The following is a 15,112-nucleotide window of genomic DNA, read 5'->3' on the forward strand; positions in this document are numbered from 1 at the left end:
CCGGCCTCCAGGGGGGCTCCACCAGGAGCTGTGGGGTCTGGGCACCTGCAGGTGACAGGGGACACCAGCCTGCCAGGGCAAGTGAGGGGCTGGGGACAGTGGGGTGGGGCCATGGCATCCCCCGAGGACTCACCAGTGAGGCCGAGGGTCTGGGCTGGAAGGGAGAAGGGACAGGGCTGGGTGGGGGTGGCACTACAGGGACAGAGGCACACAGGGTACAGGGCATGGGGGCTATCCCCAAATTGTCCTCATGGGGACAGCAGTTCTTGTGGGAAAGTGTGTCTGGGTGGTCCCCAAAAGTTTTTTCGCTGCAGGGGGACATGTCTGTGTCACAGCCATCTGTGCACCACATCCCTGTGGCACAGACACCTTGGGAACAGGGACATTGAGGCCACCCTGGGCTGAGGCAGAACATGGGGACACTGTGGACTCTCCGGGCACAAGGACACCACGGACACAGCCCATGCTGGCCCAGGTCATCCCCACCAGCTCATGATCCCATCCCCATGATCCCATCCCCATGGCCACATCCTCACCGTTCTTGTTCCGTCTGCCCCTGCATCCCAGGTCCCTTTTCCTTATCCCCAGAGCTACCTGAGCCCAAAGGTGCCAGTCCCCACATTCCTGTCCCCACATCCCCATCCCCAAATTCCTGCACCCCTATTCCTGTCTCCAAAGCCACCCTACATCCCCAGTCCCACCAAGGTCCACTGTGGGTACCATGGACTGTCACTGCTGGCATTGGGGACCTCAGGGGACCCCACAGCCCCCCTGTGCCCCCTCCCCTCCCCATCCCCAGGGTGTCAGGCCCGTGCCCGGGGCACAGGAACAGCACCACCTTCCCGGCCATCCTGGTGTCCCCAGCCATGTGCACTGGCTGTCACTCGCTGCTGTGGCCACCGCTCCCCTGGCTGGTGGCTCTTTGGATAAAGGGGAAGGAAGCCAGGTCACGTCCGTCCCCATGTGTAGGTGGCCTTTGGCAGGGGCAGGGTGGCCAAAAGCAGGGGACAGGCTGTGGGCAGGGTGGGGACATGCTGGGGACAAAGCTGGGTGAGGCAAGATGCAATATGGGGTTCCCAGTAGTGCGGGGCTCAGAGGGTTTGTGGTGACAGGGATGGGTGTCCTGGAGAATGGAGGGTCCCAGGGATGGGGTCCGTGGGAATGAGGGTGCTGCAGAGGTGGAATCACCAGGGATGGGGGTGCCTTGGGAATGGGGTTCCCAGGGCTGGGGGACACAGGGACAGGAGTCCCAGGGGAACGTGTGCTCCAGGGTCATGGGATGGGGATGCTGGGGGAATGGGGGTTCCCATGGGAATGGGTGTCCTGGGACAATCAAGGTCATGGGGCAAGGAGGATTTCAGAGGATAGAATGAACAGGAGAGGATTCCTTGGCAATGGAGTCCTGGGCCCTGGACATCCTGGGGAATGTCAGTACTGGGATAGGGGTCCCAGGCACGGCGGGACCTAAAGAATGGGACTCCCATGGTATTATTTCCAGGGAAATAAGATTGCCAGGGAAGAGCAGTGGCTAGGTGGACCTGTGGTCGCAGCTCCTTCCCTGGATGCCTCAGATTTTGGGGTGAACCATGACCTAACACAGCCCCAACAAGGTGCCAGCAGCCTGGGCGTCACCGCAGAGAGATTCCAAGGGGCTCTGGGTCTGTGGAGCTGCTGCAGAGGTGAGAATTCTGTGGGTGGAAAAAGGCCTGGCTGTGGTTTGCTCAGCCCTGCAAGAAGCACAAACCCCACAGAGAGCCCAAGTAGTGGTTCTGCAAGAGCTTTTCATGGTTTTCAGATCAGGGCTGGCTGGAAACTGCCCTTGCAGTGGCAGCTGTGAGGGACCCAGTCCAGAAATGCAGCAATTGATCATTTTGTCCTGTAGAGCAAGATTCTGAGAGAGCCCCAAAAACTCTGCAAATCCCACAACAATCTGCTCAACAACCTGCCCAAGTCCATCCTTCTACCTATGGCAAGGCTGCAGCCCATTGTAACATCCCAGGAAGAATATTTGGGTGCTGGTTTGGCTGCCAGATAAGAGGTAAATGTGTGGAAATATTGAGCAGGGGGTCGGCCCCGCGGCCATGTTGGGGCCGTGGGGAGTGACCCTGTGTGGATTCCAGGTGGCCCCAAAGCTGCTCCATCCCTGCCCTCCTCACCCGTGTGAAAGGCTGGGGGTTTGCAGGAATTGTGGTGTAAAGCCACCAGAGGTGCTGCTGTGGACCCGAGACCTGCCTGGGGTCAAGCGCTGCCTTCCTCCCATTCGGGATCATTGGGAGAGGTCACGGGTGCTACACAGGGCGTGTGCCTGGCCCTGGGACACTGCTGCACTGCCAGTGGGCACTGGGATCCAACCTGCTGCCTTGGCGGCTTCTGCCCGCTGCCGGCGGTGGTGCCGGGACCGATTGGTGGCCGTGAGTTTGCAAAAGGAGCGATTTGCCCTCCTCCCTCCCGCCCGAGGCCGCCACGGCCCCTGAGGGGATGGAGCTGGAGCGGGGCGCCCCCTGCTGGCCGGGAGTGCTCCCTGAAGCGCCCCCTGCTGGCCGCGGTTATAACTGCCACAGAAACCAACAGCGCTGAGCAGGACGGAAAGCTCTGGGTTTGTGTTGTTTCTTCTGTCCTGCTTTATTAATTTCTCAGTAAAGAGCTGTTTTTCATTTCCTAAACTTTTGCCTGGAAGCCTCATCATTTCTGTAACTAAAAAATGTTTTAGAGATGGGTCTTCTTTCAATTCCAGAAACATTCCCAATTTCCTGGGTAGATATTTCTCATTTAAATGAGTTGCCAACTCTTGGGTTCCAGCCTGGATGGGACAGACTACCCAAGAGGAGACACGGTCAGGGACTTGGCTACCTTATGCTCTGCCTTTTAAGCCAGTAGGCCCACCAAGGGTCCGCTCCCCAGCTGGCACTCCTGGTCACCCGGCCACTCAGGAGCTGGCTTTGGCAGTGTCACACTGTCCCATATGTGCCACGGCTGACAGACTGATGGACAGACGGGGCCCTGTCTCACCAAAAGCAAGGCCTGACCCACCCCTGCCACACACAGCTGTTCCAAAATGTCTCCAGACATCAAACTTTTCCTGTCTCTGACACCCCGCCCTGTGCCACGGCCTGATCAAGAGACTGCCCTGAGAATGGGGGAGGCTCTGGAACCTCCACAGGGCCTTTGTGACATCCTCGTGTGGGGAACACGGCAGAAGAGTGGTTTGGTACAGGGGAGAGGAGAATCCAGAGCCTCCTGAAGGCTGCTTTGGCCATCAGAGCAAGGAAGGTCCAGGGACCTTCCAGGTTCCTCTGGTGGAGGAAACGTGCTGGGGGAAATGTCTGGGGTTTGTTCCTTTTCGGTGGCTTTCCAAGGAAATCGTTCCTTTTTTCACCATTTGAACTCTGAACCTTGTTGTTGTTGCTGTTGGTTTTATTCTCTCTCGTTGCTGTTGCAGGAAATTGTTCTTCTTTCAGCCCTTTGGGATCCTTGTGCCCCCACGGGGAGGGATTGGGGCAGTTTTTAGTGGCAGCACAGACACGAGAGGGTGCCCATGGGTGGGAACCCCCAGTGCCCCCAGTTCCCCCCAGTGTCACAGCACATTCCCGTAGATGTCACCGGGTTCCCGCGGTCGCCCCTGGGGTCCCCACAGCTCCGCGTTGGTCACCTGGGGATCCTGGAGGGTGGTGGCACGGGGGGACGCTGCGAGAGACATGGGCTGTGGGATCTGGGTGGGGTGACACTGGTGGGTGACGTGTCCCTCTGCGTGTGTCCCCCCCGTACTCACCCCCTGCCCTCTTGGTGACGACGACGTGGGTGTACAGCACCTCCCCCTCCTCTGGGGGGGCCGGGGGATCCGGGGGGGCCCTGAGGGAATAAAGGGGATGTGGGGGAAGGAATGGGAGGTCTTTGGGGGTTGGCGTTAAAAGGGGAGAGTGTGGTTTGAGCCTCCCACTCACCTTTCCTGGTGCTTCCTGGCAGCTGCAAACGAAAGAGGGAAGGGGTGATTGAGGAGTCCACAGGGCCTTGAACCCTCTGAGGAATCCTGTACCCCCAGGGCACCCTCAATCCCCCTCAGGACCCCCAAGCATCCATCAAGCCCCCGAGGATCCATGAACCTCCCCTTTGGCCCCAAATAAATCACCCTCAAGAACCCAAAGCCCAGCAGGGACAGAGACCCCCGAACACCCCCAGGGCCCCTGAAGGAACCCCCAGCATCCCTGCAGGACTCTCCAGCACCTCCCCAAACCCCACAGGACCCTGAACCAAAGTCACAATTGTGGGTATGTGGGTCGTCACCTATGGTTCCCCAATTCTGTGGGCCTCTACAGCTCCTTAGGACCCCCCATCCACCCACTGTCACCCACCCACACAGTGCCACCAGTGCCAGGTCAGAATGACAGCCATGAGGAGGACCAGGAAGGAAAGGGCCCCACCAACCCCTGCAGCCACTGCAAGAAACAGAGGGGGACACATCAGGGTTACCCATCCCCCAGGGGTCCTGTACTCCCTGGTGACCCCACCTGTGTGACCCCACCTTTGACCCAGGGTGAGCCAGGTGTCACCTCCAAGGCCAGCTCAGGGCTGAGTGCCTGGAACACACGGTGCCCATCCTGTCCCAGCTGGTTGGTGGCCACGCACTGGTAGGTGCCTGACTGTCCCACTTCAATGTCACTGAGCTCCAGTAGGAGACCCTGGGCCACCTCCTGCCCATTGTGCAGCCAGGTGAAGGTGACAGGGGATGAGCCCACCTGCACTGAGCAGTGCAGGGTCACGTTGTCACCTGCATGCACCTTGTGTGCCAAGGAACCGGGGATGATGGTGGCATTGGCCACGGGCACTGGTGGGACAAAGACAGGGCTGGCACCTGGCAGGGTGGGATGGGAGTGCTCTGGGTGGGCTCATCCCCAGCCCGAGGGTCCCGCTCACCCAGGATGGTGACATTCAAGGGGTCACTCTCGGCCACGCTGTCCCCATCGCTGACCCGGCACCGGTACTGGCCGCTGTCATTGTCCCCAACATGGCACAGCTCCAGGTGGGGGTCGGTGCCCAGCGGTGCCCCTGAGCCCTCCCGGTGCCAGGAGAAGGACAGGGCACCTGTTCCCATGGTCACTGAGCAGTTCAGCACCAGGCTGTCCCCGCGTGCCACCTGTGCCCCAGGGGGCTGAACTGACAGGGACACCCCCGAGGGAGGGACCCCTGCAGGAGAGGGGGACACCAGGGGACGGTGAGGGACCCAGGGGTTTCAGGGAGGGGCAGGGGAACTCCAGTGATTGAAAGTGGGCGCAGAGATGGGGGGGGGCGGGGTGGTTCTTCAAAAGGAACCCTGAGGGATGCCAGGGGGGTCAGGGAGGGAACACCTGGAGAGGGATGTGGGCAACACCATGGCAGGTACGGGGACCCAGGGAGGGGATGGTGTGATCTGGGGAATGTGTGGAGAACTCAGAGAAGGGTGATGGGACCCAGGGAGGTGTGAGGGGACCCAATGTGGGATGGAGGGAAACACGAGCCAGGAATGGAGGGACCTGGGGAGGGACCGGGGCAGCAATGGCAGGACACGGAAACGGTGCCAGGGAAGGATGGGGGTACCCATGTAGGGGCTGGGGGGGTCCCAGGGAGGGACCCAAGAAAGGATGGTGGGAGCGTGGGAGGGATCTGGGAAAGGTCGGGTACCCAAGAGAAGGCATCAGGGAGGGCTGGGCGATGCGAGGCAGTGTGGGGGCTCACGGAGGCTGTGGGGGCTCCCCGTGCCCATCCCCACACTCACTGCGCACCGTGACGCGGAGCCGGGTGCTGCTCTTCCGCACAGCCCCACCCTGGGAGTGCACCTCACAGCCATAATTCCCCGAGTGGGAGACCCCCACGGCGGGCACCAGCAGCTGCGGGGACCCCTGTGGGCCCCCCACCACCTGCCCGTCCCGGTAGAACACGTGCAGGAGGGGGGCTTGGGCCCGCAGGGGGCTGGGGGTGCTGAGGCAGCTGAGAGTCAGAGGGGACCCCTCGGTGGGTGTGGGGGGACCCTCCAGCACCGGCACCGAGAAGAGCTCTGGGAAGGAGAGGGGAGGTGAGGACTGTGACTCTGAATCTGCTGGGAAGTGGCTTTGGGGTTGTCAGGAGATTGGAGTTCCAGCCCTGGGGGTGCTCACCCTGCACTGTCACTGTCACTGGTGCTGACCATGACATAGAGGACCCCACCAAGCCTGCACAGCTGTAGCGGCCGCTGTGGTGCAGCTGCAGAGGGGACAGGGACAGCTCGGTTCCCCTGAGGGACCCCCTGAGATCCTTCTCATCCCGGTAAAATCGCACCCTGCTGAGATGGTTTTCCTGCCGGCCCCGGCAGCGCAGTGTCACTGTGTCCCCCTCCAGCAATGCCCGTGCTGGCACCTGCAGCACCACCCAGTCTGTGGGACAGGAAGGTCACATTTTACTGATGAGACCATTCTGAGGTGGGTGCCCATAGCACTGGGGACATTCTGGGTGCTCTGGAGTGCACTGGGCTGCACTGGGATGTCCCTGTGTGCAGCGCAAAGGCTCTCGCCACATGAGGGGTGTGAGGCCTCCCATGGAGTGGAACCCACCCTGACCACTCAGGGGCCACCCTGATCATTAAAGATCCACCCTCACCATCTAAGACTGTCACAGGGGGGCTGCGCCAGGTGCCGGGTCTGTCACATGTGTAGGTTCCACTCTCGGTGACATTGAGGTGTTCAGGTCCCTCCTGCCCCCAGCGCTGCCCATCCTTGTACCAGGTGGTGGCCCTGGCGGTCCCCAAGCCCTGGCAGGTCAGTGTCACCCGGTCCCACGGCACCGCCGGCCTCCAGGGGGGCTCCACCAGGAGCTGGGTGGTCTGGGCACCTGTGGGTGACAGGGGACACCAGCCTGCCATGGCCAGTGTGGGGCTGGGGACAGTGGGGTGGGGCCATGACATCCCTTGAGGACTCACCAGCGAGGCTGAGGGTCTGGGCTGGAAGGGAGAAGGGACAGGGCTGGGTGGGGGTGGCACTGCAGGGAAGGAGGCACCAGGGTACAGGGTGTGGTGGCTGTCCCCAAAAACTGTCCCAATGGGGGCAGCATTTCTTGTGGGAAAGTGTGTGGGTGGTCTCAAAAATATTTGGAGAGGTAGGGGGACATGTCTGTGTCACAGCCACCTGTGCACCACATCCCTGTGACACAAACACCTTGGGAACAGGGACACTGAGGCCACCCTGGGCTGAGGCAGAACATGGGGACACTGTGGATACCCCGGGCACGAGGACACCACAGACACAACCCATGCTGGCCCAGGTCACCCCCACCAGCTCATGATCCCATCCCCATGATCCTATCCCCATGGCCACATCCTCATGGTTCTTGTCGCTTTCTGTCCCTGCATCCCAGTTCCCTTGTCCTTATCCCCAGAGTTACATGAGCCCAAGGTGCCAGTCCTCACATTCCTGTCCCCACATCCCCATCCCCAAATTCCTGCGCCCCTATTCCTGTCTCCAAAGCCACCCTACATCCCCAGTCACACCAAGGTCCACTGTGGGTAACATGGACTAGCACTGCTGGCATTGGGGACCTCAGGGGACCCCACAGCCCCCCTGTGCCCCCTCCCCTCCCCATCCCCGGGGTCTCAGGCCCATGCCCGGGGCACTCACCCCACAGGAGCAGCGCCACCTTCCCAGCCATCCTGGTGTCCCCAGCCATGTGCACTGGCTGTCACTCGCTGCTGTGGCCACCGCTCCCCTGGCTGGCGGCTCTTGGGATGAAGGGGAAGGAAGCGAGGTCACGTCCGTCCGCATGCGTAGGTGACCCTTGGTGGGGGCAGGGTGGCCACAAGCTGGGCACAGGCTGCGGGCAGGGTTGGGACAGCCTGGGGACATGGTGGGGGATGCTGTTGCCAGGAGTGGGGAGCTCAGAGGATGTGGGGAACCAAGGATGGGTGTCCAGGAGAATGGGGGTCCACTGCAATTGGGGTTTCCATGCCTGGGGGGATTCAGGGATGGGGGTGCTCTGGGAACATGGTCCCCAGGGATTTGGGGCCATGGCAAGTGGGTGCCAGAGCTGGGGGTTCAGGGGGAAAAAGGGGACCCTCGGAAATAGGGGTTCTGGGGGAAGAAGCAGCCCATGGGATGGGATCAAGGCACTGGTGGTACTGGGCAATGTCAATCCTGGGATGGGGGTCCCCAGGGAGGAGAGACCAAGGCAATGGGGGTCCCATGGTTGGGTCCCCAGGGGAATGGGAGTGCCAGGGATGGGCAGTGGCTGGGTGGGCACGGGGGTCACAGCTCCTTCATGGGGTGCCTCAGATTTTGGGGTGACTCAGAGCCCAGCACAGCCCCCACCCTGGGACACCCCATGGCTCTCCTGGGAGGTTCTGTGTCTCTGCCCCACACAGCCCTGGGCTTTTTCCTGTCTCCCCGCATTTCCTGGTTGAACCATCCCAGGGAACAGCTGGGAGAATCCCAGGAAGGGAAAAAAGGGGTTGGGGGGTGCAGGCAGTGGTTTCAGGGCTGTGGGGGATGGGGCTCCCTGTCTGTGACCCCCCAACTCTTTCTCTTTCCTGCAGCGGTTTGTGCTGAGGCAAGGACATGAATTCTGTCCAGGGGGCACATCCAGAGGGGTCCAGCCTTTAGGGAAAAGGGCAGCTCTGCTGTGCTGACACCCAGGTCTTGTCCCAGCCTCTTGTCCCTGGGAGCTCCTCCTCGTTCTGGGGGTGCCACATCCTTGGGGATTCCTTTCCCAGACGTGGCACATCCTGGGGTCCTCTGTCCTGGGTGGGCCTTCAGCATTCCCGCTGTCCCCAGTGGGGCCCTGTGACCTCTGGGGTGCCCAAACTTAAGGAGGCATCTTTTATGACCTTGCCCTGATGATGGTAAATCCCAGGATCAAGTTGGTTGAATTCCCCAATGCCCAATTGCTATGGACTGTTTTGGGGTCATATTTTGGTCTCAGATTTTGAGATGACTCAGAGCCCAGCACAGACCCCACCCTGGGGCACCCCAGGCTTGTCCTGGGAGGCTCTGGGTCCCTGCTCCACAAATCCCTGGGCTTTTTCCTGTCACCCAAATTTCCTGTCTTAGCAATCTCAGGAAACACTTGATGCCCAATTGACTGTCACAAAATTATACAGCCATAGAAAAAAGGCATAAATCTTTTCCTATACCATTATTTTCCCAATAAAAAACAAACTCCTGAAAAATCAAACTGACAAGGAATAAAATGCTGTGGTTTATAGAATCCTTTTAATCATTGCTTTCCCAACAAGAGGAAATCAAAACACAATAAAAACAGAAATAAGTGGATATAAAAACCACAAGAAAACCACAAACAAATCACAGTGAAATGAGACTTTTTGGTTCCCTTTAGCAGCCCCCTGCTGCATCCCACAGCAGCGTTTGCTTGTGGATAACACAGAGGGTGGAATCTCCCTGAGTGTCCAACAGCTCCATGGGATTGTTCCCTGCCTGCTGGGCAGCAACCCAGCCTCTAAAGGAACCTTTTCTTGGCCCATATTAAGGAACTCTCCCCATTTTGCTCGTTCCCACCCTGAAACTTGATTGACTTCCCATGGAGGATGGGGAGAAGCTCTGTCCATGCTTGGGACAGTGCACAGGAATCAGTGGAAGTACCCCTGTGTGCCTCAGGGTCTGATTCCCTGGTAAATCCACTCCAGCCTGCCCTGAATTCCTCTGCCTGGGCATTCCGTGCTCCTGCTGTGACACCCCTGTTCCCCAGCCCCTCGTGTGCAGCCCCTGCTCAATATTTCCACACTTTTCCCTCTCTTCTGGTGTGCACATCCAGAAGACAAACATTCTTTCCAGAAGTTCCAAGGGGCAGGAGGTTTTGTTCAAGAAGGAGGGTGCAGGTCAGGTTGTTGAGAAAATCGGTGTGGGATTTGCAGCAGTTCTGGGGCTCTCTCAGTCCCTTGTTGAGAGTGACAAAATGATCAATTCCTGCATTTCCGGACTGGTTCCCTCACAGCTGCCCCTGTAGGGGGGGTTTCCAGCCAGCCCTGCTCTGAAAACCATCAAAGGCCCTCCCAGAGCCACTGCCTGGGCTCCCTTTGGGTTTGTGCTTCTTGCAGCGCTGAGAAAACCACAGGCAGGGCCTTTTTCCACCCACAGAATTCTCACCTCTGCAGCAGCTCTAAAGCTGCCAGAATCAAAGCTAAGGGGGCAGGGGGGACCCTCAGGTGCTGGCTGCCACCTGGGGCTGGGCAGAGCAGGGCTGGGCAATGGCCATCCCTGTGCAGTGGGGCTGGGCCATGGCTGGGCCCCAGCCTTGCATTGACAGGGGTCCCCAGGATGTGCCACCCCTGGGACAGGCACCCGGCCAGGAATGTGCAGGGACATTTCCGGAACTGCCACCCCTGGGACAGGACCCCCCATGCCAGGATGTGTCACCCCCTGGGACAGGATCCCCCCAGGACAAGAGCCTCTGGATGTGCCACCCCAGGAAAGAACCCCCCCTTTCCCATCTGACTCTCAGCACAAACGGCCTCTTCCTTCTTGTCCAGGAAAAAGAAAGTGAAAGTGTTGAGGAAGCACAGCCCAACACCTCCATCCCCCCCAGCCTCCCCACCATTCCCTGCACCTCCTTCTCCCCATTTCCCCCTCCCCTGGGTCCCCCCAACCCATTCACTGCTCAGGTGCTTCCCAGGATTGCTGAGCCAGGAACCGGGGCTGAGGGGACATGGCAAAAAGTAAGGAGAATAAGCAAAAAAGAGAAATAAAGAGAGGAAAAAGTCAGGGGCAGGGGAGGACCCAGAGGCTGAGCTACCCAGGACCCCCATGCAATGTCTGACCAGGAAATGAGCACCCCAGGGGTGATTTTGCAGGGCCCTGGGTCACTCCAAAATCTGAGGCATCCAGGCAAGGAGCTGTGACCCCCAGGACCCCCTCAGCCTCCGCCCATCCCTGGCACCCCCATTCCCCTGTGACCCCAACCTTGGGACCCAATTTCCTTCTGTCCCCCCTTCCCTGAGACCCCCATCCCTGGACTGCACTTCCCCAGGATCACCAACCCCAAGGAACCATATCCCAGTAATTCCAGTCCCTGGGACACCCCTTCCCTTGGGGACCTTGATTTCCCCTGTGCCCCCATTCTCACAGGGACCCCCTTTCCCCTGGAACCCCCATGCCATGGCCCCCATCCCATGATCACAAATCCCTGGAGGCCACGTTGTTCTGGGACCCTCATTCCCAAGTCTGAGTCCACCCAACCCTTGGGACGCCCATTTCCCTGGGACCCCATCCCTGGGCACCCCATTCCCCTGGACACCCATCCCTGACTCCCTACACAGCCTTAGACCCCAGATTATGGAAAAACATGTCCCCACCTTGTCCCACCATCCCCCCCATGTCCCACAGCGTCCCCACCCTGCCCCCAGGACAGGAACAGGGGAACTGGGATGTCGGGAAAGGAACAGGGGGATAGAGATGTGGGAACAAGGATGTGGCAGAAAGAGCCTTGGGGCTTGGGTAGCTGTGGGGACAGGGACAGGGGAACAGGGATGCAGGGACTGGGACAAGGGCCACGATGCATGGGGATGGGCCGGGAGAACAGGTGCCATTGGAATGGGATGATGGGCACAGGGCCATGGATTATGGCTGTGGGGACAGGTTCTGTAGGGCTGGTGGAGGTGACGTGTGCAAACATGGGGTGTCCACATTGTCCACATGACCCCCACCCAGCCCTGTCCCTTCTCCCTTCCAGCCCAGACCCTCGGCCTCGCTGGTGAGTCCTCAGGGGATGCCATGGCCCCACCCCACTGTCCCCAGCCCCACACTGGCCCTGGCAGGCTGGTGTCCCCTGTCACCCACAGGTGCCCAGACCACCCAGCTCCTGGTGGAGCCCCCCTGGAGGCTGGCGGTGCTGTGGGACCGGGTGACACTGACCTGCCAGGGCTTGGGGACCGCCGGTGCCACCACCTGGTACAAGGATGGGCAGCACTGCAGGCAGGAGGGACCTGAACACCTCACTATCACCGAGAGTGGCACCTACACATGTGACAGACCTGGCATCAGTCTCAGTGCCCCTGTGACTGTCTCAGACATTGAGAGGGGTTTGGGTGTCCCCAGCCTGGCACCCAGGGGACCCCGAGGGCTCTCAGTGGGCTCCACTCCATGGGTCACCTCCTGGTGTAACCGGAGCCTGTGCCCTGCTATGGGGACATCCCAGAGTATCCTAGTGTCGGGGAAACCATGTGGGAATTGGGGACCCCTGGTGCACTGGCTGTAACCCAGATGAGGTCCTGGTGCCATCGGGTGTAACAGGACCCCTCTGTCCCCCAGGCTCGCTGGTGCTGCAGGTGCCGGCACAGGCGCTGCTGGAGGGGGACACGGTGACACTGCGCTGCCAGGGCTGGTGGAACTGCATGGTCACCTCGGTGTCCTTCTACCGCAAGGAGAAGCGTCCGGGGGGGCTCCATGATGGCACCGAGCTGTCCCTGTCCCCTCTGCAGCTCCACCACAGCGGTCGCTACAGCTGCAGGGGCTGGGTGAAATCCTGGTGGTCAGGGAGCTCATGAAATTCAGCACTGGTGACATTGACAGGGCACGGTGAGCACCCCACAGCTGCCACCCTGACACCCCCACAGCCCCCCCCCAGGGATTCAGGCTTACAAATTCCCCTCCCTTCTCCTTCCCAGAGCCTGGGCGGGCTCCATGATGGCACGGGGAAGGGCATGGGGAGCCCCCACAGCCTCCTCAGCTCTCCCAGGCCTTCAGGGGATGCCCAGTCCTTCCAGACACCTGCCCTGTGGCCCCAACCTTTCCCGGATCCTACCCTTGCTCCCCTGCTCCCTTCTCATGTCCCTCTCAGCATCCCCCACCCCTAGAGGGCTACCCCCATCCTACCCCTACACATTTTATGTGTCCTGCCATCCCTGCCCTGGGTCCCACGCCAGGTCCCCCCATTCCTGGCTTGTGTCTCCCCATCCCTCTCTGAGTCCCCTCACCCCTCACAGCATCCCCCCCACCCCTCTCTGAGATCACCACACATTCCCCAGGTCACATCATTCCCTCCCTGAGTCCCCATACCCAGCCTGGTGTCATCCACCCCCTCTCCAGGTGTCCCTTGGGGTTCCTTTCCAAGCCCCACCAATCTCTGCGCCCCCTCTCCCTCACTGGGGTCTCCCTGCCCTTCCCCTCCCACCCCCCCGGGTCCCTCACTGTCCCTTGCTATCCTCCCCTCCCGCAGGGGTCCTGCCCTCCGGGGTGTCCCTGTCAGTGCAGCCCCCCGGGGGGCAGGTGGCACTCAGGGACCACCTGGTTCTGAGCTGCATGGTGGCCACGGGGACAGGTCCCCTTTCCTTCTCCTGGCACTGAGAGGGCTCGGGGGCACCGCTGGGCACCGGCTGCTGCCTGGAGCTGTGTCACACTGGGGACAGTAACAGCGGCCAGTACCGGTGCCGGGTCAGCAATGGGGACAGTGTGGCCGAGAGTGACCCCATGAATGTCACTGTCCTGGATGAGCAGGACCCTCTGGCTGGGGATGAGCCCACCCATGGCACTCCCATCCCACTTCACCAGGTGCCAGCGCCGTCTTTGTCGCCACAGTGCCCGTGGCCAATGCCACCATCACCCCCGGTCCCCTGGCACACCAGGTGCATGCAGGTGACCCCATGACCCTGCACTGCTCAGTGCAGGTGGGCTCAGCCCCTGTCACCTTCACCTGGCTGCAGAACAGGCTGGAGGTGCCCCAGGGTCCCCTCCTGCAGCTCAGTGACATTGAAGTGGGACATTTGGGCACCTACCAGTGCATGGCCACCAACCAGCTGGGACAGGACGGGCACCGCGTGTTCCGGGCACTCAGCCCTGAGCTGGCCCTGGAGGCAACACCACGGGGACACTGCAACAAAGGTGGGGTCCCACAGGGTCACCAGGGAGTGCAGGACCCCTGGGGTCATGGGTGACCCTGATGTGTCCCCCTCTGTTTCTTGCAGTGGCCACAGGGGTCAGTGGGGCCCTTTTGTTCCTGCTCCTGCTCATGGGTGTCATTGTGACCTAGCACTGGTGGCACCGTGTGGGTGGGTGACAATGGGGGCACAGGCATCCCAGGGAGCTGTAGAGGCACCCAGTGTTGGACAATGATTGGGCAGCACCCACAGCCTCAAAACTGTGGCATTGTCTGGGGGTCCTTTAGGGTTTGGGGAGGTGCTGGAGGGTCCTGCAGGGATGCTGGGGGTTCTCTCAGAGGCCCTTGGGGCAGTTAGGAGGTCTCTGTCCCTGCTGGGCTTTGGGTTCTTTTGGCTGAGTTGGCTGGGGACACTGAGGAGGTTCCCGAATTCTGGGAGGCTTCAGGGATGCTTGAGGGTTCTGTTGTAAATTGAGCGTCCCGTGGGGGTCAGGAATCCTGGGAGGGGTCATGGCCCTGCGATCCCACACTCACATCTCCCCTCTTTCCTCTGCAGCTTCCAGGAAGCACCAGGAAAGGTTGGTGAAGGGCTCCCGACTTCAGTCCCGTTTTACCCCCAACCCCAAGATCTCCCATTCCCTCCCCCACATCCCCTTTGTTTCCTCAGGGCCCCCCCGGATCCCCCCGCCCCCCCAGAGGAGGGGGAGGTGCTATACACCCACGTCGTGGTCACCAAGAGGGCAGGGGGTGAGTACGGGGGGGACACACACAGAGGGACACGTCACCCACCAGTGTCACCCCACCCAGATCCCACAGCCCGTGTCTCTCACAGCGTTCCCCCGTGCCACCACTCTCCAGCATCCCCAGGTGACCTACGCGGAGCTGCGGGGACCTCAGGGGCGACTGCGGGAACCAGGTGACATCTACGAGAATGTGCTGTGACACTGGGGGGAACTGGGGGCACTGGGGGTCCCCACGCACGGGCACCCACTCGTGTCTGTGTTGCCACTAAAAACTGTCCTAATCCCTCCCCATGGGTTTACAAAGATCCCAAAAGAGCTGAGAGAAGAACAATTTCCTGAAACAGCAATGAGAGAGAATAAAACCAACAGAAACAGCAACAAGGTTCAGTGTCCAAGTTGTCACAGAAGGAACAATTTCCAGGGAAAGCCCCCAATAAGGAACAAAGCCCAGACATTTCCCCCAGCACATTTCCTCCACCACAGGAAACTTGCAGGGCCCTGGGTCTTCCTTGCTCTGATGGCCAAAGCAGCCTTCAGGAGGCTCTGGA

At 60.5% G+C, this 15,112-nt stretch overlaps 1 protein-coding gene across 1 annotated transcript; it reads right to left on the reverse strand.

Annotated features, from left to right (window-relative positions):
* Positions 1 to 3,429: 3,429 nt before the first annotated feature.
* LOC143696219 (Fc receptor-like protein 2) lies at positions 3,430 to 10,316 on the reverse strand. The gene is made up of 11 exons (XM_077191928.1): positions 10,293 to 10,316; positions 7,639 to 7,720; positions 6,926 to 6,946; positions 6,607 to 6,837; positions 6,129 to 6,383; positions 5,750 to 6,028; positions 4,912 to 5,181; positions 4,520 to 4,822; positions 4,346 to 4,433; positions 3,770 to 3,849; positions 3,430 to 3,684 (listed from the first exon to the last, which is right to left on the reverse strand). Exons 1-11 carry the CDS (start codon positions 10,314 to 10,316, stop codon positions 3,575 to 3,577), a joined length of 1,743 nt encoding a protein of 580 aa, XP_077048043.1. The 3' UTR covers positions 3,430 to 3,574.
* Between the last annotated feature and the right edge of the window lie 4,796 nt (positions 10,317 to 15,112).

This window comes from Agelaius phoeniceus, chromosome 31 (assembly GCF_051311805.1).
Source record: "Agelaius phoeniceus isolate bAgePho1 chromosome 31, bAgePho1.hap1, whole genome shotgun sequence".
NCBI classification, from domain to species: Eukaryota; Metazoa; Chordata; class Aves; order Passeriformes; family Icteridae; genus Agelaius; species Agelaius phoeniceus.